The sequence below is a fragment of the Nomascus leucogenys genome, chromosome 9 (genome assembly GCF_006542625.1).
Source record: "Nomascus leucogenys isolate Asia chromosome 9, Asia_NLE_v1, whole genome shotgun sequence".
NCBI classification, from domain to species: Eukaryota; Metazoa; Chordata; class Mammalia; order Primates; family Hylobatidae; genus Nomascus; species Nomascus leucogenys.
The window spans coordinates 87,685,215-87,710,071 of NC_044389.1; the positions used below are offsets into that span (position 1 = coordinate 87,685,215).

The 24,857-nt window shown below is 36.3% G+C and overlaps 1 protein-coding gene and 1 non-coding gene across 3 annotated transcripts in view; one reads left to right on the top strand and one right to left on the bottom strand.

Moving 5' to 3' along the window:
• Positions 1-24,857, bottom strand: part of PPA2 (inorganic pyrophosphatase 2) — a 103,070-nt gene that overhangs the window by 18,709 nt on the left and 59,504 nt on the right. The window contains exons 8-9 of one of the 2 annotated variants that reach the window (XM_003257459.3): positions 10,761-10,888; positions 7,957-8,042 (exon numbers count right to left, since the gene is read on the bottom strand). In XM_003257459.3, coding sequence (XP_003257507.1) covers positions 7,957-8,042; positions 10,761-10,888 — 214 coding nt within the window. Of the gene's footprint in view, positions 1-7,956; positions 8,043-10,018; positions 10,588-10,760; positions 10,889-24,857 lie in introns of those variants that run through there. The other variant, XM_012499474.2, reaches the window with a different exon arrangement.
• LOC115836877 lies at positions 18,077-18,184 on the top strand. Its single transcript, XR_004031869.1, has one exon. It is a non-coding gene; the product is annotated as a U6 spliceosomal RNA (small nuclear RNA).

Here is a 24,857-nt window from a genome sequence, read left to right on the forward strand (position 1 = left end):
ACCCTACTTCTAAAGTAATCCTCTACTCTTAAAACAAAATGAAACTAGGAATAGGAATATTAGAAAAGAATGACAATATTTAAGCCAGCACGGTAAAATTTAAAAATATTTAAAATTTTATTTTAATTTTAAAAATTAAAAAATTTTAAAAATATCTCTGATAAAATGTCTTGACAAGTAACCAGTAGTGGATATCTTGGGAAAGTAAACTGATTCTGCTATTTTTTCACCTTAAAAAATGTATGAGCGGTTGGATACAGTGGCTCACGCCAGTAATCGCAGCACTTTGGGAGGACAAGGTGGGCAGATTACCTAAGGTCAGGAGTTTGAGACCAGCCTGACTAGCATGGTGAAACCCCATCTCTATTATAAATACAAAAATTAGTCGGGCATGGTGGCACACACTTGTAATCCCAGCTCCTTGGGAGGCCGAGGCAGGGGAATCACTTGAACCTGGGTGGTGGAGGTTGCAGTGAGCCAAGATGGCACCACTGCACTCCAGCTTGGGTGACGGAGCGAGGCAACGTTTCAAAAAAAAAAAAAAAAAAAATTAGCTGTTTTAAGAATGAAATGGCAAGCATATATAAATGAACTTAGGAGATTCTTGTAAGATAAACTGATACATAGGATGAAAGATTACAAAGTTCCTTCTACTTATCAAATAGGCTCTTCTATCAGCTAAAAACAGTGCCAACATCCTCACTGATGTCCTTTTAGTCAATAATATACATAATCTAGGTTGTAAGAACATATATGTATGTAAATATGTGTGTGTACATACCTAAATGTACTTTATCCCCTCTTGGATTTAATAAAGTTATTTGTACTTTGAATGTTTAAAAGTGTAAGAAAAGGCATGATACCAAGAAATATTTTCATTTTTTCTGAACTGGCCTTCATGTAAAAATAGTTGTTTAACATTGATTCATATTTATTTGCCAAATCAAAAAATTACACTATATGTCAGGGGCTTTTCTAGACGCTGGAGACACAATATTGAATCATGGAGCCCCCAAGGAGCTTTTAATCTTTAAGATTCTCTTTAGTTCTCAAACTATGACTACGACCTGCCAGGGGAAAAGCAGTATAATCATTTAAAGGAGGAATGACTAAGCTATTAGTGCCCACTATAAATGAAACTTTAAAAAAAAAAAAACTAAAAAGAATGCACTGCTTTCCTTTTTATACTAAGATACTAAATATTATATTCTAAATGTATAAACGTTACATGACCTATATACAACCTTGTTGACCAAAACAAGCAGATGACATTAGAGCAAAAAATCAGTCAAACCAAAAATGCTGTGTACAACAAACCCAAATTACATATAAAAATAATAAAGTATATTAGTAGACAGATAATAGTGCTTTAGTGAAGGGAAAACCATTTTCTTCAAGTAAATTTCAAATCAAACAATGGCCCACACTTACGAGAATCCTCAAAGACAGTGTCCAGGATAAAGATTTGTCAAGGCTTTTCATTGTAAAGCAAAGTAGTCAAGAAAACGGCAGAGAGAAAATTTAAAGAGATCAGAATGACAATAATTTTAGACCATAACCTCCAGAGTTTATAGAAGGAAGTGACCTTGGGATAAATGTAGACAAAGCCAAAACAACTGAGGCTATCAATACATAAAAAAGTACCAGATTACTGGTGCCAAAACAGACATAGAGACCAGTGGAACCCCAGAAATAACACTACACATCTACAACCATCTGAGCTTCAACAAACCTGATGAAAACAAGCAATGGGGAAATGATTCCCTATTTTATAAATGGTGCTGGGTAAACTGGCTAGCCATATGCAGAAAAGTGAAACTGGACCCCTTCCTTACACCTTATACAAAAAACTAGCTCACGATGGATTAAAGACTTAAATGTAAAACCCAAAACCATACAAACCTAGAAGAAAACCTAGACAATACCATTCAGGACATAGGCATGGGCAAAGACTTCACGACTAAAACACCAAAAACAATTGCAACAAAAGCCAAAATTGGTAAGTGGGATCTAATCAAACTAAAGAGCTTCTACACAGCAAAAGAAATTAGCATCGGAGGGAACAGACAACCTACAAAATGGGAGAAAATGTTTGCAATCTACTTACCTGACAAAGGTCTAGTATCCAGAATCTACAAGGAACTTAAACAAATTTACAAGAAAAAAACAACCCATCAAAAAGTGTGCAAAGGATATGAACAGACATTTCTTGAAAGAAGACATTTATGCAGCCAACGAACATGAAAAAAAGCTCATCATCACTGATCATTAGAGAAATACAAATCAAAACCACAATGAGATACCATCTCGCGCCACGAATGGCAATCATTAAAATGGCAATTATTATCAGAATGGCAATTATTAAAAAGTCAAGAAACAATAGATGATACTGAGGCTGTGGAGAAATAGGAATGCTTTCACACTGTTGGTGGGAATGTAAATTAGTTCAACCATTGTGGAAGACAGTGTGGCGATTCCTCAAGGACCTAGAACCAGAAATACCATTTGACCCAGCAATCTTATTACTGGGTATATACCCAAAGGAAAAGAAATCATTCTACTATTCAGACTCATGCACACATATGTTTATTGCAGCACTATTCACAATAGCAAAGACGCAGAACCAACCCAAATGCCCATCAGTGATGGACTGGATAAAGAAGATGTGGTACATATACATCATAGAATACTATGCAGCCAAAAAAAGGAATGAGATCATGTCCTTTGCAGGGACATGGATGAAGTTGGAAGCCATCATCCTCAGCAAACTAATGCAAGAGCAGAAAACCAAACACCACATGTTCTCACTTACAAGTGGGGGCTGAACAATCAGAACACATGGACACAGGGAAGGCAACAACACACACTGGGGCCTATTGGTAGGGGGAGGGGAGGGAGATTATCAGGACAAATGGCTGATGCAGGCAGGGCTTAATACCTAGGTGATGGGTTGATGGGTGCATCAAACTACCAAGGCACATGTACACCTGTGTAACAAACCTGCATGTTCTGCACATGTATCCCGGAACTTAAAGTAAAAAAAAAAAAAAAAAAAAAGGGGAAGAAGAAGTACCAGATTAAATATACCTTTCTCTAGGAATGTAAAAAGAAACAACTTCAAGACCTAAAGAATTTAGATGAATTGAATATATTTATTTATTTATTTATTCAGTAAGCATCTTTAGACTACCTACTGTGTCAAGTCCTGCTATCGAGTGCTGAGGTAAAAACTCAATACAAAGTATTAAAAAAAATCCACCTCCAGTTCTACACAGAGGTATGTACAGCAGTGATACAACAGCCCAACAGAAACGAAACTGTGCAGAGGTGACATCTAAACTGCTTCTTGAAAAAATGAAGATGTCCACCAAAGAAAGACAAGGGGATAGGAAGGAAGAGCCCATGAGGCTGGAAAGGCAGGTTTGGACACATTGTTTAAGAATAGAAGGGTTGGATGAAATCCCATTTTTGAAGGGAATCATAAGACGTTTTTAGGCCTAAAAATGAGGTATATTCATACTTTTGAAAGATAATTCTGGCAGTACTGTATAGAATATATTAAACAGGAGAATGATTGTTAATAAAAAAAGAGTATGAGCAAAGAAATAAAGCATTACATTATGAGTAAAGAAATGCTAAGTAACTGAATTAGTGCAGTTTTATAACTAGAAGGCACTCAAGAATCAATCAAAACTTGAAAAATATGTAAGACCGATGGATCAAAATAAATAATGGTTAATAAAATGAAGTAGTAAACAGAATAGTACATTTCTGATTTCTTAATAAGGTATATCAACTGGTTGAAAAGAAAGTGGGAGAGGACTGAAGAGGAAACTCAAATGTCAAAAAATGATTTCTCCCAGAATCGAGTTGAAAGTTTTCTTAGGTAAGACTAGAAATAAAATTCTCTCTGTTAAAATAATATTTAGCTTTCAGAGTAAACATCCAGCAGTGGAAAAAAAGAATAAACAACAACAACAACAACAAAAACTTATTCGGAGAAAGAGAATTTTCAAGGTATCAATAAAAAGAACTTAATAAATGCAGTGCTCCTGAAAAGAGGAGTCACTACCTGGATTAAAAAAAACAAAAACAAGGCTGGGAGTGGTGGCTTACGCCTGTAATCCCAGCACTTTGGGAGGCTGAGGCGCATGGATCACCTGTGGTCAGGAGTTTGAGACCAGCCTGGCCAACATGGTGAAACCTTGTCTCTACTAAAAATACAAAAATTGGCCAGGCATGGTGGCGGGTGCCTGTAATCCCAGCTACTTGGGAGGCTGAGGCAGGAGAATTGCTTGAGCCCGGGAGGCGGAGGTTGCGGTGAGCCGAGATTGCACCACTGCACTCCAGCCTAGGTGACAGAGTTAGACTCCGTCTCAAAAAAAAAAAAAAAAACAAAAATTGTTGGCTTTAAAATATTATTCAACAATTTACTCCAACAGATATTTATTGAGTGGCTACTGCATGCCAGGCATTAGGAATATAAAGATGAATAAGGTATCTTTATTCATCTGCTCTTGAGGAACTTATATTCTAGAGAAGATAAATTCATGAACCAAGTATTTAATAACTGTGACAGATGTAATGACAAAAATCCACAGAAGACAAGGAATACAGAGAGTACTGGCATTTCAACTAGCAAATGAGGGAATGTTTCCTAGAGAAGACAAAGTAAAAATTAAATCTTAAAGGATGAGTAACATGGCCAGTTCAAGAAATGAGAAGACAATCATGGCAAAGGAAACAAAATGAGTAAAGGTCTAGAGATTACTACAAGCACAGTGACAAGTGGCCTTCAGTTGCTGTAACATGAAATAGGAGACAAGAAGTGATGGAAAATGAGGCAAGAAAGGTTATCTAAATCTTGGAAGGCCTTGTTTGTTTTTCCATGAGAACAAGTTTGGATTTTATGATTCTTAAGGCCGGGCGCAGTGGCTCACACCTGTAATCCCAGCACTTTGGGAGGCTGAGGTGGGTGGATTGCTTGAGCCCAGGAGTTCGTGACTATCCCTAGCAACATAGCGAGACCCTGTCCATACAAAAAATTTAAAAAGTAGCCAGGTGTGGTGGTGCGTGCCTGTACTTGGGAGGCTGAGGTGGGAGGATCGCTTAACTCTGGGAGGCCGAGGCTGCCATGAGTCATGTTCGAGCCCCTGCACTCCAGCCTGGGCAACAGAGCAAGACACTGTCTCAAAATAATAATAATAATAATGATAATAATAATATGGTTCTTAAGCAGAGAGGCTCATCAGAATCACATAGGGGGCTTTAAAAACATACACGTTTAGACTCTACTTCCTAAATATACTAATACACTAGGTTTAAAGAAGGGGACAATGTATCTGAGTTCTCTAACAATTTCCCTAGTTAATTCTGTGTATTACATATACATTGAGAGAATGTCTATGATAGTACGGACCTAAACTGAACTGAGTGAGAAAAATGGGTTTCAAAAAGGAAGGCAGAGGAAGCTTGCCAATCTATAATGGTATAGTTTAAGGAATTAAGAAAGATAGGCAATTCATTACAGAAAGGCAAAAGAAATAAAAACTAACAACTCTGAATATATTTCCAAATTAAGTTATGATAAAAAAGAGAAAAATGGATTAAAATGAGTTAAAATTCTGAAGATCTTGACTTTAAATTTTCTAGATGCATATGATATATATACTGAAACTTATATTCTGAAAATTCTTAAACTAAAAAAAGTTATTTTGTTATAAAAAATGTAGAGGCGGTAAAAGAACATAGCTGTTAACAGAGTAAGGTTTAGGCCAGGTGTGGTGGCTCACGCCTGTAATTCCAGCACTTTGGGAGGCCGAGGTGGGCGGATCACTTGAGGCCAGGAATTCAAGACCACCCTGGTTAACATGGCGAAACTCGGTCTCTACTAAAAATACAAAAATTAGCCAAGCGTGGTTTCAGGCTTATGTAGTCCCAGCTACTTGAGAGGCTGAGGCAGGAGAATTGCAAATTACTTGAACCTGGGAAGCGGAGGTTGCAGTGGGTCAAGATCACATCACTGCACTCCAGCTTGGGCAACAGAGCAAGATTCCATCTCAAAAAAAGAAAAAAAAAAAAAAGAAAGGAAAAAAAAGAGAGTAAGGTTTAAATCCTGGCTCCACAATGCATTGTGTGACCTTAGGTAAGTTACCTAAATCTTTATGTGGACTCAATTTCTTCATGTGTAAAATGGAGATAACAATACATATTTTATAGGATTCTTATTAATTACATAACATATATAAATCACTCAGAACGTGGAACGTAGTATAGAGTTAATAAATGTTAACTCTTACTGTTAATGTAATCCTTATCATTACTCAGGAGGCTACAGCAAAATGATTCCAGAGCTTAGAAATAAAGTTAACTTCACAGTAAGGAGAATTAGACTCAGCACAGAAGGAAAGAATTCAAGCTATAGATATACTAACCAAACAAAGGGTCTCTGGCTGTGTAGCTGAGGAAACCTGGGGAAACACTCAAGTCTCATCAAAGACTGCATAAGCCTTTTAGAAAGTGATTAGGAAGGAGATAAGACAGCAAAAGAGCAAGCAAATATTTCCTCAGACAATCACAGATCCCTCCCTCCTTCATACTGGAGGGACTCATTACACTGGAGTCTTAATTTTAGACCACAAAGAATAGCTCAGTCTACCATTTACTAGGATAGACAAGACTAGAGGACATTCAATCATATCCAGCTTTGCTGTTAATAAATTATATTATTTATATTAGAAACAATTACCTACATTTTAAGATTATGCTTAAAAAAAAAAAGAGTGCTCTGCATATAAGGTAAGAAAAAAGGGAGAAGGCCAAGGAGTTGACAGTGTTTCTTTATTAAGCAAGAAACACAAAGTCAGTATCTTGAATGCCAAGCGTTTATGTTGTAGGCAAAGTGGGCCTTCTTGATAACTTAGGTAAAATATTCCTTGATATTAAATAATTCTTTACTCCATCTGATTACCTTAGTCTAATAATTGCTTTAATGACCCTCTTGATTCCCAGACTGTGCTCAGGGAGCACAGAGACTCCATTGTATTCATAGTGGTATCTTTAGTACCCCCACAGGACTGCTTTTGCCTCCTATACTTAGACTTACCAAGAGTCAGTTGTTTTAGTTCTTAAATGTGTTTGTCAATTGTACTTGTTACTATAATTTCAAAATTTAAGTACTAATTATGTTCACAGATGAACTGTAAAAGAGTGTGGAAGAACTGTTTCTATGAACATTAAGTAGGTTATAAAACTAACGAGGCTTTAAACAATACTGAGGCCCTAAAAAGCCTCAATAAAGGTGAATCACTGCAAAAATTTGGTGTCAAATTCGGTGTAGATAACATAATTTAAATGATTTTTTAAAAAGAACCCTAAAAATCTGTCAGGAATTTTAAGTTATAAGGAGCTAAGGATTACAGAATCTTTATTTTCTATCCTATGTTATGTTAGAGTATATATAAAATCTATATGGAATCTATATTAAAAGGGGCTCAGCCCTATATCCAAAAATGGGTGAATATACATTTAAATGTTTTAAATTAAATGTTTATGTTACTATTACTTAATTCCTCTTAATCAATCAACTAGTGATCATGATGAGTTAGAAGGCTTTTACTTTCTAAGAAATTATATGGTAGTTATTAGATTTTAAAGAAACCGTATAGATTTACATGCTGAAAAATTGTGCTTTTCATCTTTGCACAATGTATTTCAATTAAACGTCCATTTATTTGTCAGTATTCCCACTAAATTATAAATTCCTTGAGAAAAAAGATCACGTCAATTCCTAGTTTAATAGTGCCCAACACTTAGTAATGCCCAGTGAGTAGGTAGATAATCTGTATTGTTCAAATTTTAAAAAATGCAAAAATCTGAAATCTGATTATTATGTGGCTGTTTAATACAAATTAATAATAAAATAACATTGCTTACATAGAAAAGACAAATTCTTACCAATTTATAGCTCCTCCATTACACTTCTTCATAAGCAATGCTTTCCAACGTTGATGAGTGGATTTAATAACTTCAAGAGCAAAAGCCTAGCTCCAAACAAACAAATAAAAAAAAGACGTATTTAATGTCAGTCACATTGTTACACTAACACAAAACTAATCTTGTGATGACAATTAATTGTTAAGAGTATGAGCTCCAGAGTCAGGCACAGCTTGGTATAAATTCTGGCTTCCTTATTTGTCAGCTGTGTGACTTTGGACGGGTTACTTAAGCTCGCTAAGCCTCAATTTCTTCATCTATGAAGTAGAATAAAATAGGGATAATCTATATCAGGGGTTGGCAAACTAGGAACTATGGGTAAAATCCAGCCCGCCCCCTGTAAAGTTTTACTGAACAGTCACATTTGTTTGTGTTTGGCCTATGGCTGCTCTAGTGCTACAATAGCAGAGTTGAGCAGCTGTGACAGAAATCATACGATCTGCAAAGCCTAAAATATTTTCTATACGACCCATTACAGAAAAAAGTTTGCCAACCCCTGATCTAAGTCACAGAGTTGTTGAAAGAGTAAGTAAGATGACATATGTAAAGTGCTTAACCCAGTACCCGGCTTGTCAGTAAGCATGCACCCATTAATTTTAGCATCATCAAAACTGCAGGCAGTCTAAATGTAGCTTTTTCAATTGAAGTAATTTTAGACTATCCACTGTCTGAAGGTAGTACATCTCCTTGACATTTATGACATTATCTAAAAATGCATAAGCAACAGTAGATATACCTCTTGTTGGATATACATCCAGTAAGAACATCTAAGGAAAACTTGCTTTATAATTCCAAAGCAGAAAGTTCTTTAGAGTTTTTTCCCAAAAAATGTTGTTTGTTTTCCTTAAGGAGAGTCCTTACTGGTTAGTTCAAACTAGCTCCTTTCTTCTTCAATGATAACTAAACTCATTATGATAATAAAGAAACTAAAGAATCTTGGGAACTGAGATACAGTAATAATGGGAAATTTATCCTCTGAAAAGAGAATTTCTCTCAGGTCTACTATTGCCTGTGATGGAGGACGACTTATATCTTAATGAGATAGTGTTGGGTGGAAATCTCACTTCAGATACAGGACAAGAAATCTAATACATTATCTGACTATGTAAGGATAGATTTTTAATCAAATTACTTGGATAAGTGTGATTATTTAGAACCAATTTCAATACTTGTTTAAAGGAGTGGCAAGAAAAACCCAGAATAAAAGAAAGGAGCCATCTTTCCAACCATGTTAAAGAGGCACAAATTAATTCTTGAGTTGTGCCCTGCTATGGTTTGAGGAGATTTGTCCTCTCAAATCTCATGTTCAAATTTGATCCCCAGTGTTGGAAGTGAGGCCTAATGGGAGAGGTATGGATCATGGGGGTGGATCCCTCATGAATGGCTTGGTGCCTCCTCAGAGTAATGAGTGAGTTCTTGCTCTGTTAGTTCCCACAAGAACTGATTGTTAAAAAGAGCCTGGCCACCTTCCACCTCTCTCACTTGCTTTCCCTCTCACCCTGTGGCATGCCTGCTCCCCCTTTGTCTTTTGGCATGATTGGAAGCTTTCTGAGGTCCTTACCAGAAGCAGATGCCAGCACCATGCTTCTGGTATAGGCTGTAGGACTGTGAGCTAAATAAACCTTTTCTTTATAAATTACCCAGCCTCAGCAGTTCTTTCATAGCAATACTAAGGGCACTAAGGCTCTATATTTTAAATAGCAGTAGTAAACAGCAATGCATAAAACAATTATTTTCTGGAGAAGTTGTATAAATGACCTCATCTTTATACAGAAAAGAATTACTATTTGTCAAAAACAAACAAAAACCAAAAACTACCTCATTCTTTACAAATTCATGACTTGGCAGACTTACCCTGAGGCAAAAATACCATATAGGTTTAAAATTTCAATTATCTCAATAATAAAATGCAAATTTTTAAAAGAAAAATAATGTATAAATTTTCAATCCTTTAAGATAATTTAATCTAAAATAATAATTTTATATTTACATTTAATAATCCCAGACAAAGCCCTAAAGATTTGAAGGATTCTTTTAATGTGCTTTCAAAAAAACACTGAGTCCAGCAATCAATTCTTTTACAGCAAAATACCCATTATAAATTTTAAGTTTTCATTAACATGACTTATTTCACTTATAAAGCATACTTACTGGTATCCACTTAAAAGTTGGTTTCAAATATTCAATTTACCTAGTGGTTATAACTTTAAGAAAATATTCCATGCTTTAGACTTTAACTCTTTGGCCTATTCTCTTCATTTGTGTCATATTAGAGATACTTTGTGGTAACTCTGTGGTATTCTAATAGAAAAATCCTATGACAGTAAGATAATTCAGGTGTCCTTTCAATTGTTAAGCAGCTTAGTTCCGTCGTGGTAGAATGAACACTTACGAGGGAGGCCCCTACGGATTTACATTAAGGGTGAGTAACTTTCTCCTCCACAAAATAGTAAATAGAAAGTTTTTCTATGTACACAATTTGCAAAATTAGTCTGATCATGAAATTCCTTCATTTTCCAAGATGTAGGAGCTATAGACACATAGATGGAAATAGGTATTTTTCAGCCTTATTGATTCACTTAGAGAGATCTTCTGAAACAAAATTTAAGTAATAAAATAATGTTTTTAAATATGTAAGTTAGTAAAAAGCACTTTTTTTTTTTACCATGCTATATATACATATTCACATAAGAAACTTCCCAAGTGAAACGAATATTGTACAGGTATCAGGAGGTACATTTTAAAATAAAGATTCTCATCTTCACCTTGTTTTTGAATTCTCCATTAAAAGCAAACTGGTTTTCTGGTCTTCCATCTGGTACCTTATATAATCTAAACCAATTAAGAGTAGCTTCCAGGTAACCCGGTTTGAACTTCTTAACATCATCAATATCTGTAAAGAAATAAACAAAAAGATGTTTTGTTAAGAACCAAAATGCATTCCATTTAGTGGCAGAGCCTTCGACTAAGGGAGCCAGGAAACATGGGGCCCAGTCTAACCAGCAGCACAACTGATTATGATACCTAGAGCAGCATCACCATTGATATGTATATCACCTTCAGACTTTTGTGTTTTCATATGTATAATATTATTCCTGCACTCTACAAACATTTACAAAGCATCTTCAGACAATGTGCTATGTATGGGGAATAAATGGATGGATACAACAGAGTTCTGAGGCAGGAGAAATGCTTTAGTCCAGGAGGTGGAGGCTGTAGTCAGCCAATATCATGCCACTGCACTCCAGCCTGGGCAACAAAGCAATAAATAATTTTCTATTGCTTAATTCTGATTTATGACTTCATCATTGTACCTTACTCAAACTACCATTTTCTGTTCCATTGTGCATAACTTACACAAATCATATAACTTTTATATGATTTTTTTACTTAACTCACTGACTTCCAAGGAGAAAGAGAAAGCTAATTATCTAATATCTACCGCAGTCTAGGAGGCTTTCTCCCCAAAAGTCATAAAGAGGACCCAATAAGCAAAGACACAAATTAGGAAAAAAATGGAAAATTTTATAACGGAAATAGGAAGTATAACTCTCCAAATATAAGCTAAACTTTTCCATTCTCAACTAATTATACCCTAGGAGAAAACAGCTGCATTGTCCCAAATAACAAAACAAAAAAATTACAGTAAGATATTTAAACATTTTTAAAACCTCAATAGCAAATGCCTGAAGCCAAATTCTTATATCCAATGCCAACAGTCAGTTCAATAACCCCTCTGAAATTATAAAAGTTCCAGCTAAAGTGTATAAACTTATTTGTGGCTTATGAAAAGCATACATAGATATATATAAAACTTAAACTTGTTCCTCATGAAATTCCTGAGAGTTAAAAACAAGTATGTTTTACTCAACATTAAGAAAACTACAGCTAAGATAGTTTAAAAAGTTTGCCAAAATCTATCCAACTCACTCACGACAGAACTAGCATTATATAAATACAAGACTTCTAATTCCATGACTTCTGCTTTTTCTTCTATACTGCATAGTAACATTGCCCAGAAGTTTTATTTACATTAAAAAAAGTAAGTAAAGATGTATTTTTCCAGTTTTCTTTTATTGTGATAAAATATCCATAATATAAAATTTGCCATGTTAAGCATTTTTAAGTGTATAATTCAGTGACATTAAGTTTGTCTACAATTTTGTGCAACCATCAACACTATCCATTTGTAGGACATCTTTGATTAGATATATTTTTTACAATCTATGTTATTTTAAGAAAAGTGGCAATTCTCTAGCAGTCATTTATTCCCACTTGTAGAATTTTATACGAATTTTAAAGATGAACTAATCCAATAAAGTTAGGATAATCTGGAAAAACTATATATGTAATCAAGCTAAATCTATTTCAGTTTCTAATTTTGATTACAAATTAAGCTCTTTTAATCGAACTCTACTTGATCAACTTACTGGACTGATTAGTAAAGACTCTACTTCTGTAGAACATTCTGATTAATGTTCACATATTATGTATGCTGACTCTGGCAGAGTACTCTAGAATGAAGCCACACTTCTATTTCCACCAGTTAAGTTTTAGCTTTACCAAGCATCAGGTGTGTTTATTCCCAAACCATTTATGCTAACTGTATCTTTTATTATAATTATGAGATTTAATTAAATATTACATACACCAGTGAATTTATGAATACAAAAAAGTTCTTGTCTTTATGAAGTTAATTTGAATGTTCTGAAAGAATTCAATAAAACACTGCTAAAATATCTGTTGTCAAATTAAGCCTGGAGCTAGGTGCCATGGCATGCCCCTAATCCCAGCTACTTGGGAAGCTGAGGTGGGAGGATTGCTTGAGCCTAGGAGTTCGAGACCATTATAGGCAACACAGTGAGACCCCATCTAAAAATAAAAACAAAAAAGAAAAACAAAAAAATTAGGCCTGGGTAAGAAAACAGTTAAATATTAGGAGGAAAAAAACCATAAAAATCTACAGTTATGCATATAGGCTGCTTTGCAAGTAAGGTAAGAAGAGAATTTTAGATATGAGAGTTCAGGGATATCCTCTGGTGAAATCACTTTAGTAGAGTCTTGGATGAACTGTGGGGGCAACTCACAGGTATCTGAAAGGAGTGCAGTCTGGGAGGAAGACAGTAAATGCAAACATTCTGAAGTAAGGGTGTGCTTTTAACATTTCAGGGAGAGAGTAAGAAAGTCCTATGGCTAGAGCACAGTGAAAAAACAAAGCATTAGGAGATAAGATTAGAGAAGCAGCCACAGGCCAGTCACAAAGGACTCTAAGGGCCATACTAAGAACTATAGCTTTGACTTTGGGACGGTTTTGGGCAGAGGAGTAAATGTTTTAAGATCTTTCTATCTGCTGTGTAAAGAAAAGACTACATAGAGGAAAAAATGGCAGCTGGAAGTCCAATAAGGGGCTGCTAAGTCCAATAAGTTCACTTAGGTGAACTATGATGAGGGCCTAGACAAACACAGTTGTATGGAGGTAGTGATGAATGGTAAGATTTTGGATATTTTTTAGAAAGTAAAACTGAGAGGAATTACCAATGGAAAAAAAATTAACAATAATAAACCAATAAAGATGAGACTTACATGAGATTCAAAGAGCAGAAAAGGACAAGCCTGTAACATTAATAACCTAAATTACAGTAAAACTAAGAGCAGTCCTCAAAATTTTTTCTTCCTTCTTCTTTCTTTCTTTCTTTCTTTCTTTCTTTCTTTCTTTCTTTCTTTCTTTCTTTCTTTTTTTCTCTCTTTCTTTCTTTTTCTTCCTTCCTTCCTTTCTTTCTTTCTTCTTTCTCTCTCTCTCTCTTTTTCTTTCTTTCTTTTTTGACACAGTGTCTTGCTCTGTCACATAGGCTGGAGTGCAGTGTGCAATCACAGCTCACTGCAACCTTGACTTCCAGGGCTCAATCAATTCATCCACTTTCGATTTCTAAGAAGCTAGGACTACAAGTGTGCACCACCATGCTTGGCTAATCTTTTTTTTTTTTTTTTTTTTTCCAGTAGAATTGCTTTGTTTTGTTATAGTTGCTTTGTTGCCCAGGCTGGTCTTGAACTCCTGGGCTCCAGTGTTCCTCCTGCCTTGGCCTCCCAAAATGTTGGGATTACAAGTGTGAGCCACCGTGCCCAGTCTATCACCCCAGATTTTTAAAAAAGGCTTTATAAGGAGTGTCATAATTTCAGACGAATAGTGTGCAGCCAAGATTTACTTTGAAATTTGAAAGTTTAACTAACAAAGATTATATAGAATCTCCTTAAGGGAATTTTTATATTAAAACTATAAAAATATATTTTATAAATAATCATAGTTCTATATAAATACATTGAAAATATTGTAAATTTCTCTCTAAAATCCCAGTTGAAAAACAGGTAATAATGAAGCAATATAACAGACAAATCTTAAGGTTCCATTGGGTTTTTCCAAGTCCAAAGCTCTCATTTTAATTTAGTTTTTCTTAACTAACTTTGGTTTATGTTTCTATAAAAGAAAACCTAAAATAACTTAATGAAAACCTACCATTCTATCTCTGGAGACATGACATAAATCTAACACAATACTTTCTAAGAGAAACGTTTATGACTTATTTTTTTCCTTCACTGGGGATACTGTATATCTTTCATATAACCAAATTTCCTTTCCATATAAACCAATTCACTTGTTTCTAAAATCTAATTAGAAAATTCTTTCTACTCTTTTTTTTTTTTTAATCCAAAAACACACTCTGTTGCACCAGGGGGGTTTCTAATCACATATGTTTGCCAAGACTTCAATATTACCCACACTTCAGAATTAAACATACTTTGGAAGTAAGTTAATAGTAATGATATGACTTCAAAAGCCAAATTGATAAGGTATATTTTATATACAAAGACCACGAACAGTATATATGAGAGAAAAATCTAGAGAAAGTATGACACCTATTTAATCTAGAGACATATTAAAACAATAAGCTTTAAAAATAATTATATACCAAAAACAAAGAAAATATTAAGAAATTTTAAACATAAGGAAATTAAGACAACACATTCTATAAGTACAATATAATAAATTTAAAGATCAACAATAAACAAATTTAAAAACTCTTGCCTACAGAAAAAGAACCACCCCCAATGCCCTGATTTTTTTTTTTTTTTTTTTTGAGACGGAGTCTTGCTCTTTCTCCCAGGCCAGAGTGCAGTGGCACGATCTTGGCTCACTGCAAGCTCCGCCTCCCGGGTTCACGCCATTCTCCTGCCTCAGCCTCCCGAGTAGCTGGGACTACAGGCACCTGCCACCGCGCCTGGCTAATTTTTTTTTTTGTATTTTTAGTAGAGATGGGGTTTCACCGTGTTAGCCAGGATGGTCTCGATCTCCTGACCTCGTGATCCGCCCACCTCGGCCTCCCAAAGTGCTGGGATTACAGGCATGAGCCACCGCGCCCGGCCGCCCTGATTTTTTAAATATAATTAAAACATAAATATTAAAAGCAAATAAAGAAGAAAAAGTCTTACTAAATAAATAACTTTTGGGTCCAAAAGAAAATCAAAACTCTAAAAATATTCAGAAAATAATGACAATGAGAACACTCAGGAAGTTTCTAAGAAGAACTAAAGGAAAACAAAACATGTTTGGAATCAGACAGCACTAAGTTTAAATTCTATTTCTGGTACTTACATATTGTATCACCTTGGGAAAAAATGTACTACCTTGTTTCTTCAAATCCAGAATGGGGAAGAAGAAATCAAGGTTGTCGTGGGGATTAAATAATGGGTGAAAATCACCTAATAAAAGGGAATAATTCTTAACAATTATCAATCATTATCTCTCCAATTCCCCAAAACTTTGTCCATGAACACAGCCAAAGTTATAATTACAGGCAAATTAATAGCCTTACAAGCTTTTATCTTTCAAAAATAAATACACAGGCAGGGCATGGTGGCTCACGCCTGTAATGCCAGCACTTTGGGAGGCTAAGGCAGGCGGATAATCAGGTCAGGAGATTGAGACCATCCTGGCTAACACGGTGAAACCCCGTCTCTACTAAAAAAACACAAAAAATTAGCCGGGCGTGGTGGCGGGCACCTGTAGTCCCAGTTACTTGGAGAGGCTGAGGCAGGAGAATGGCATGAACCCGGGAGGCAGAGCTTGCAGTGAGCCGAGATTGTGCCACTGCACTCCAGCCTGGGAGACAGAGACTCCACCTCAAAAAAATAAAAAAATAAATAAATGCACAAACATGAGTTAATTTTTTAGAAAGATACTGAACAGATTTTCATTAATATTGACAGTTACTTTAATTTGTATAATGCTCCTGAAAAATCAATGCAGGTAGGCATAGTTATAAACAGAGTAAAAGTAAAAAAGTAAAAAAGACTAAAAACAACATATATAAAATGTATCTGGGCATACATATATACACATACACATGCATACTTATTAATAACTTTTTGCTATACACATATAGTTTTTCACTTATAGTAAAGACTCTAAATGAATTTGTAATTAATTTCTTATTTAAAAACAGACACATTTACTTTTATCTCTAATATTATTACAATTTAGTTCTTATAAATTTATTTTTTTCCACCGTGTTGAAGTTAATTTAACCCCTTTTTTAAACATTTGGAATGGAGAGGGAATATATAAATAGAATTACTTGAGTGAAGTACCTATAAATATTTATTTCTGAAATGAGGCTTTCACTGAGTTCAAGTGTATTAACCAAATTATCAGCAAATAAAAACACTCCTCAAGTTTCCAAAGTGTTCTGCTTTGGAAAAAAACAGAGACCTTTTGACAGGAGAAGCACTAAATTCGTGTTTCAATGTACTCCCTCAGGCTAACCTATGTAAAATAGATACCTTATAAAAAGATTAACATCAAAAAGACTCAAAAACAAGATAAGTAACTTTGTAGACCCAAGAGGAAACAAAAATACAAAACAACATGTAGGGCTGCATCCAGGGGCACACAGGAATCCTGATGTGCAGGCAGGTAGGACAGGCTGGCAGCTTGGCTCCTGTCAAGTAAAGGTAGGATGGCTATGCAATTTATTGTATATACTGGAATATTTCTGAGACCTGTATCAAGAGAAAAAGCAGTTAACAGAAATCAATCCTTATGTGACCTATGCAAACAAGAATTTTAAAGTAGTTATTATGAATATGTTCAGGACTTTCAGGAAACATGGTCACAATGCACAAACATATGGAAATCCAAGATGAGGAACAGAAACTATAAAACTTAAAAAAAAAAAAAAAAGAACCAAAAGGAGGATCTGAAATGAAAAATCAGGTAGGCTTAGCAGAATGTGGATATGGCAGGAAAAAAAAACAAAAAAAAAACCCAAAAAACAGGGAAGTAGAAGATAGATTAACAGAAATTATCCAGTCTAAATAACAGTAAGGAAAAAAAGATGAAATAGACAGGAAGGGTGTTAGCGATTGGTAAGACAATAAAAAGTAGTCCAAAATATGTGTATTTAATCTCAGAATGCAGGTGAGAAAACAGAGCCCCCCCAAAAGTGAAATAATAATGTCAAACAATTTCCCAAATATGATGAAAAAATATAAACTTACAGATCCACAAAGCTCAGTATATCCTAAGCAGAATAAATACAAACAAAAGGAAACCTTAGCTCATCAAAGAAAAAAAAAATTTCTGAAATCCAAAGATAAGGAGAAAGTCTTTAAAGCAGTCTGAGAAAAAATAATACATTATAAGGTTTACATGAAGGATTAGTTCCAGGACCACCACCTGCTCCCCCAAAATCCATGCATACGAAAGTCTCACAGTAGCCCTGCAGAAACCAGCTATATGAAAAGTAGACCCTCATTATACTGGGTTTTGCAACCTGAGAATATTGTTATTTTCAATCCACATTTGGTTGAAAGAAATCCATGTATAAATGGACCTGTGCAGTTGAAACCCATGTTGTTCAGGGGTCAACTGTATATGAGGTAACAATACAAATGGCTGTTCGCCTTTCATTAGAAGCAATGGGGGCTGACAGAAAATGGAACATCAATACAAAGCTTAAAAAAACCCTATAACTTTAAATTCAACATCAAGCAAGATTGTATTTCTAAAACAAAGGCAAAAAAAAGATTATTTTAGATAAAAGGCACATATACTAAAATTGGAACAATACAGAGAAGATTAGCATGGCCCCTGCGCAAGGATGACATGCAAATTCGTGAAGCGTTCCACACTAAAGAAAAAAAAAAAAAAGGGAAAATTCGCCACCAGCAGGACTGCACTTACAAGCATGTGTGAAAGTCCTTGAACTGAAAGAGAATGACAACAGGTGGAAACTGAGATCTACAGATCTTCAGGAAGAAACAAAATACATGGGTATGAAAATGGCAAATATGTGGGCAAATGTAAAAGACACATGTACACAGGCAAATGTATTTCTCTTACTTTCTTTAAAAAACATTTTGTTATTTAAGACAATCTGTAACAAAGTATAAAGAATGAATACATGTTCTGATAGCAACTGGATACATTGCTAGTAGAAATACAAAATGGTAGAGCCACTCTGGTAAACAATTTGACAGTTTCTTACAATGTTAAACATATAATTACCATCTTACTCAGCAAAACTATTCCTGAGTATTTCCCCACAGGAAATGAAAACATGTTCACATGAAGACTTGTAATTCACTGTTCATAGCAACTTTATTCACATTAGCCCAAAACTGAAAACCCAAATTTCCAACAACATGTGAATGGATAAACTGTGGTATATCTAAAAAATGGAAGACCATTCAGTAATAAATTAGGAAGAATTAACCTGACACATGCAACAATATGCATGAATCTCCAAAACATTAGGCAAGAGAAAGAAGTCATATACCCAGCCATGTGAATAATCATTGATGCCAGAGTCCATTGACAGCTAATCCTAGAAAACGCAAACTATTGTGACAGAAATTAAATCAGTGTTTGCTAATGGCCTATGGTAGGAGGAAGGGATTGACTGCACAGGGGTATGCGGGAATTTGGGGGTGATGGAAATGTTTTGTATTATGAATGTGATAGTTGCTGGAGGACTATATAGTTATCAAAACTCACTGAATTGGATACCTAAAATGGGGTGAATTTGACTGGATGTAACTTATACTTCAAAGTGAGCTAAAAAATATAAAAGAGAGAGAGAGTCCCAGCCCTGAAAGAGTTCATAATCTAGACAGGCAGATAGATAAGGAAACAAACAAATTATAAATCTGTGAAATCAAAGACATTTCACAGAATCAAACAAAATAGTGTGGGAGTGAAAAAAGTGGCAATTAACCAACTGCCTTTGCCTTGCAGAGTCAAAGAGAATTCACTGAGAGATGATATTTAAGCTGGTTCTCAAAAGATAAAACCACTAAGGTGCAAAACTACCTGGTATATATAAGAAAGGGTGAAAAGCTCAGTGTGTTAAGAACTTTGGATAAATAGTGTGAATGGCTAGGAAAAAAAGTATTTTACTAAGTTAGAGAATCTGGATTTTTCATAAGCTCTGAGGAGTCAAAACGTTTTTTTAAATATGTTTTCTGTAAAATAAGTCTGGTAAACAGTGTGGGAGATAAATTTTTGTGTCAGGAGGCTAACTAGAGAAATATTAACACTGATTTAATGGAAAAGTAAGATATGATAGTTTAAGACAATAGGAATAAGGAGGGAATGGACTGAAAGATATTTGAGGTCAAATTGAGGGAATCTGGTGACAAACTGTGGTACCAACTTAATAAGAAAGATCACTGAAGAACAAGATGACAAAGTTTACAATGTATATATGACTAAAACACAACTGCAATAGTTAAAAATGGCAAAATTCCAAGTACAAATGAATGTATTTCTCCCTTTAAAATAAGTTAAAACACACCTATTTAAGATATTTTCAGACTGTGCTAAAAGATATACAAGTTATAAAAGATATACGAGAATACCTGAATAAATGGGAAACATATATCAACAACTGATGTAAAAATTAACGTTTTAAAGATACCAAAAATCCTTGACAATTAGGATTCTAAAATCTGTACACAAAAATAAAGGCAGTCACTTCCAAGATGGCCGAATAGGAACAGATCTGGTCTGCAGCTCCCAGAGAGATTGATGCAAAAGACGGTGATATCTGTATTTCAAACTGAGGTATGTGGTTCATCTCATTAAGACTGGTTGGACAGTGGGTGCAGCCCATGGAGGGCGAGGAGAAGCAGGGCGGGGCGTCGCCTCACCCGGGAAGCACAAGGGATCAGGGATTTCCCTTTTCTAGGCAAGGGAAGCCATGACAGACTGTACCTGGAGGAACGGTACACTACTGCCTAAATACTGCATTTTTCCCATAGTCTTCACAATCAGCAGACCAGGGGATTCCCTCCCGTGTCTGGCTCAGTGGGTCCCATGCCCACAGAGCCTTGTTCACTGCTAGTACAGCAGTCTGAGATCGACCTGCGAGACTGCAGGCTGGTGGCGGGAGAGGCATCCACCATTGCTGAGGCTTGAGTAGGTAAACAAAGTGGCTGGGAAGCTCAAACTGGGTGGAGCTCAGCACAGCTCAGCAAGGCCTACAGCCTTTATAGACTCCACCTCTGTGGGCAGGGCATAGCTGAACAAAAGGCAGCAGAAACTTCTGCAGACTTAAACGTCCCTGTCTGATAGCTCTGAAGAAGGCAATGGTTCACCCAGCACAGTGTTCAAGCTCTGAGAACAGACAGACTGCTTTCTCAAGTGGGTCCCTGACCCCCATGTAGCCGGACTGGGAGACAGCTCCCAGTAGGGGCCGAGAGACACCTCATACAGACGGGTGCCCCTCTTAGACAAAGCTTCCAGAGGAAGGATCAGGCAGCAGTATTTGCTGTTCTGCAATATTTGCTGTTCTGCAGCCTACGCTGGTGATACCCAGGTGAACAGTGTCTGGAATGGACCCCCAGCAAATTCCAACAAACATGCAGCTGAGGGGCCTGTTAGAAGGAAAACTAGCAAACAGAAAGGAATAGCATCAACATCAACAAAAAAGGACATCCACACCAAAACCCCATCTGTAGCTCACCAACATCAAAGACCAAAGGTAGATAAAACCACAAAGATGGGGAGAAACCAGAACAGAAAAACTGAAAAATCAAAAAACCAGAGTGCCTCTTCTCCAAAGAATTGCAGCTCCTCGCCAGCAATGGAACAAAGCTGGATGGAGAATGAGTTTGATGAGTGGACAGAAGTAGGCTTCAGAAGGTTGGTAATAACAAACTTCTCCAAGCTTAAGGAACATGTTCTAACCCATCGCAAAGAAGCTAAAAACCTTGAAAAAGGTTAGACAAATGGCTAACTAGAATAAACAGTGTAGAGAACACCTTAAATGACCTGATGGAGCTGAAAATCACAGCACAACAACTTCATGATGCATGCACAAGCTTCAACAGCCGATTTGATGAAGTGGAAGAAGGGATATCAGTGACTGAAGATCAAATTAATGAAATAAAGTGAGAAGACAAGATTAGAGAAAAAAGAGTGAAAAGAAATGAACAAAGCCTCCAAGAAATATGGGACTGCGTGAAAAGACCAAATCTACGTGTGATTGGTGTACCTGAAAGTGACGAGGACAATGAAACCAAATTAGAAAACACTGTACAGGATATTATCCAGAAGAACTTCCCCAACCTAGCAAGGCAGGCCAACGTTCAAATTCAGGAAATACAGAGACCACCACAAAGATACTCCTTCAGAAGAGTAACCCCAACCCACATAATTGTCAGATTCACCAAGGTTGAAGTGAAGGAAAAAATGTTAAGGGCAGCCAGAGAGAAAGGTCAGGTTACCCACAAAGGGAAGCCCATCAGACTAACAGCTGATCACTCTGCGGAAACCCTACAAGCCAGAAGAGAGTGGGGGCCAACATTCAACATTCTTAAAGAAAAGAATTTTCAACCCAGAATTTCATATCCAGCCAAACTAAGCTTCATAAGTGAAGAAGAAACAAAATCCTTTACAGACAAGCAAATGCTGAGAGATTTTGTCACCACCAGGCCTGCCTTACAAGAGCTCCTGAAGGAAGCACTAAAAATGGATAGAAACAACCGGTACCAACCACTGCAAAAACATGCCAAATGGTAAAGACCATCAACACTATGAAGAAACTGCATAAATTAACGGGCAAAATAACCAGCTAACATCATAATGACAGGACTAAATTCACACATAACAATATTAACCTTAAATGTAAATGGGTTAAATGCCCCAATTAAAAGACAGACTGGCAAACTGGACAAAGAGTCAAGACCCATCAGTGTGCTGTATTCAGGAGATGCATCTCATGTGCAGAGACACACTGCTCAAAACAAAGGATGGAGCAAGATCTATCAAGCAAATGGAAAGCAAAAAAAAGCAAGGGTTGCAATCCTAGTCTCCGATAAAACAGACCTTAAACCAACACAGATCAAAAGAGACAAGGCCATTACATAGCGGTAAAGGAATCAATTCAACAAGAAGAGCTAACTATCCTAAATATATATGTACCCAGTACAGGAGCATCCAGATTCATAAAGCAAGTACTTAGAGACTGACAAAGAGGTCTCAAAATAATAAGAGCTATTTATGACAAACCCACAGCCAATATCATACTAAATGGGCAAAAACTGGAAGCATTCCCCTTCAAAATCGGCACAAGACAGGATGCCCTCTCTCACCACTCCTATTCAACATAGTGTTGGAAGTTCCGGCCAGGACAATCAGGCAAGAGAAAGAAATAAATGGTATTCAATAAGGAAAAGAGGAAGCCAAATTGTCCCTGTTTGCAGATGACATGACTGTATATTTAGAAAACCCCATCGTCTCAGCCCAAAATCTCAAGCTGATAAGCAACTTCAGCAAAGTCTCAGGATACAAAATCAATGTGCAAAAATCACGAGCATTCCTATACACCAATAACAGACAAACAGAGAGCCAAATCATGAGTGAACTCCCATTCAAAATTGCTACAAAAAGAATAAAATACCTAGGAATCCAACTTACAAGGGATGTGAAGGACCTCTTCAAGGAGAACTATAAACCACTGCTCAACAAAATAGAAGAAGCCACAAACAAATGGAAAAACATTCCATGCTCATGGATGGGAAGAATCAGTATTGTGAAAATGGCCATACTGCCCAAGGTAATTTATAGATTGAGTGACATCCCCATCAAGCTACCAATGACTTTCTTCACAGAATTAGAAAAAAAACTAAAGTTCACATGGAACCAAAAAAGAGCCCGCATTGCCAAGACAATCCTAAGCAAAAAGAACAAAGCTGGAGGTATCATGCTACCTGACTTCAAACTATCCTACAAGGCTACAGTAACCAAAACAGCATGGTACTGGTACCAAAACAGAGATATAGACCAATGGAACAGAACAGAGGCCTCAGAAGTAATACCACACATCTACAACTATCTGATCTTTGACAAACCTGACAAAAACAAGCAATGGGGAAAGGATTCCCTATTTAATAAATGGTGCTGGGAAAACTGGCTAGCCTTATGTAGAAAGCTGAAACTGGATCCCTTCCTTACACCTTATACAAAAATTAACTCAAGATGGATTAAAGACTTAAATGTAAGACCTAAAGCCATAAAAACCCTAAAAGAAAACCTAGGCAATACCATTCAGGACATAGGCATGGGCAAAGACTTCACGACTAAAACACCAAAAGCAATGGCAACAAAAGCCAAAATTGACAAATGGGATCTAATTAAACTAAAGAGCTTCTGCTCAGCAAAAGAAACTACCATCAGAGTGAACAGGCAACCTACAGAATGGGAGAAAATTTTTGCAATCTACCCATCTGACAAAGGGCTAATATCCAGAATCTACAAAGAACTTAAATAAATTTACAAGAAAAAAACAACCCCATCAAAAAGTAGGCAAAGCATATGAACAGACACTTCTCAAAAGAAGACATGTATGCAGCCAACAGACACATGAAAACATGCTCATCACCACTGGTTATCAGAGAAATGCAATTCAAAACCACAATGAGATATCATCTCATGCCAGTTAGAATGGCAATCATTAAAAAGGCAGGAAATGACAGATGCTGGAGAGGATGTGGAGAAACAGGAACGCTTTTACACTGTTGATGGGAGTGTAAATTAGTTCAACCTTTGTAGAAGACAGTGTGGCGATTCCTCAAGGATCTAGAACCAGAAATACCATTTGACCCAGCGATCCCATTACTGGGTATATACCCAAAGGATTATAAATCATGCTACTATAAAGACACATGCATACGTGTGTTTATTGCAGTACTATTCACAATAGCAAAGACTTGGAACTAACCCAAATGTCCATCTATAATAGACTGGATTAAGAAAATGTGGCATATATACACCATGGAATACTATGCAGCCATAAAAAAGGGTGAGTTCATGTCCTTTGCAGGGTCATGGATGAAGCTGGAAACCATCATTCTGAGCAAACTATCACAAGGACAGAAAACCAAACACCACTCATAGGTGGGAGTTGAACAATGAGAACACATGGACACAGGGCGGGGAGCATCACACACCAGGGCCTGTTGGGGGTGGGGGGCTGGGGGAGAGATAGTATTAGGAGAAATACCTAATGTAAATGACGAGTTGATGGGTGCAGCACACCAACATGGCACATGTATACATATGTAACAAACCTGCACTTTGTGCACATGTACCCTAGAACTTAAAGTATAAAAAAAAAAAAAAGAATAAAGGCATAAGAAACATCAAGTTTGAAAAAGTAGAACAAAAGGTGGAAGATTAGTCTCATATATGCCTTATTACAAGGCTTCATAATCAAAATAACATGACGCTGGCACAGGATTCTATCACTGACACCATACAGAATCCAGAAACAGACTCCTGTATAATGAAATGTGTAAGAAAGACA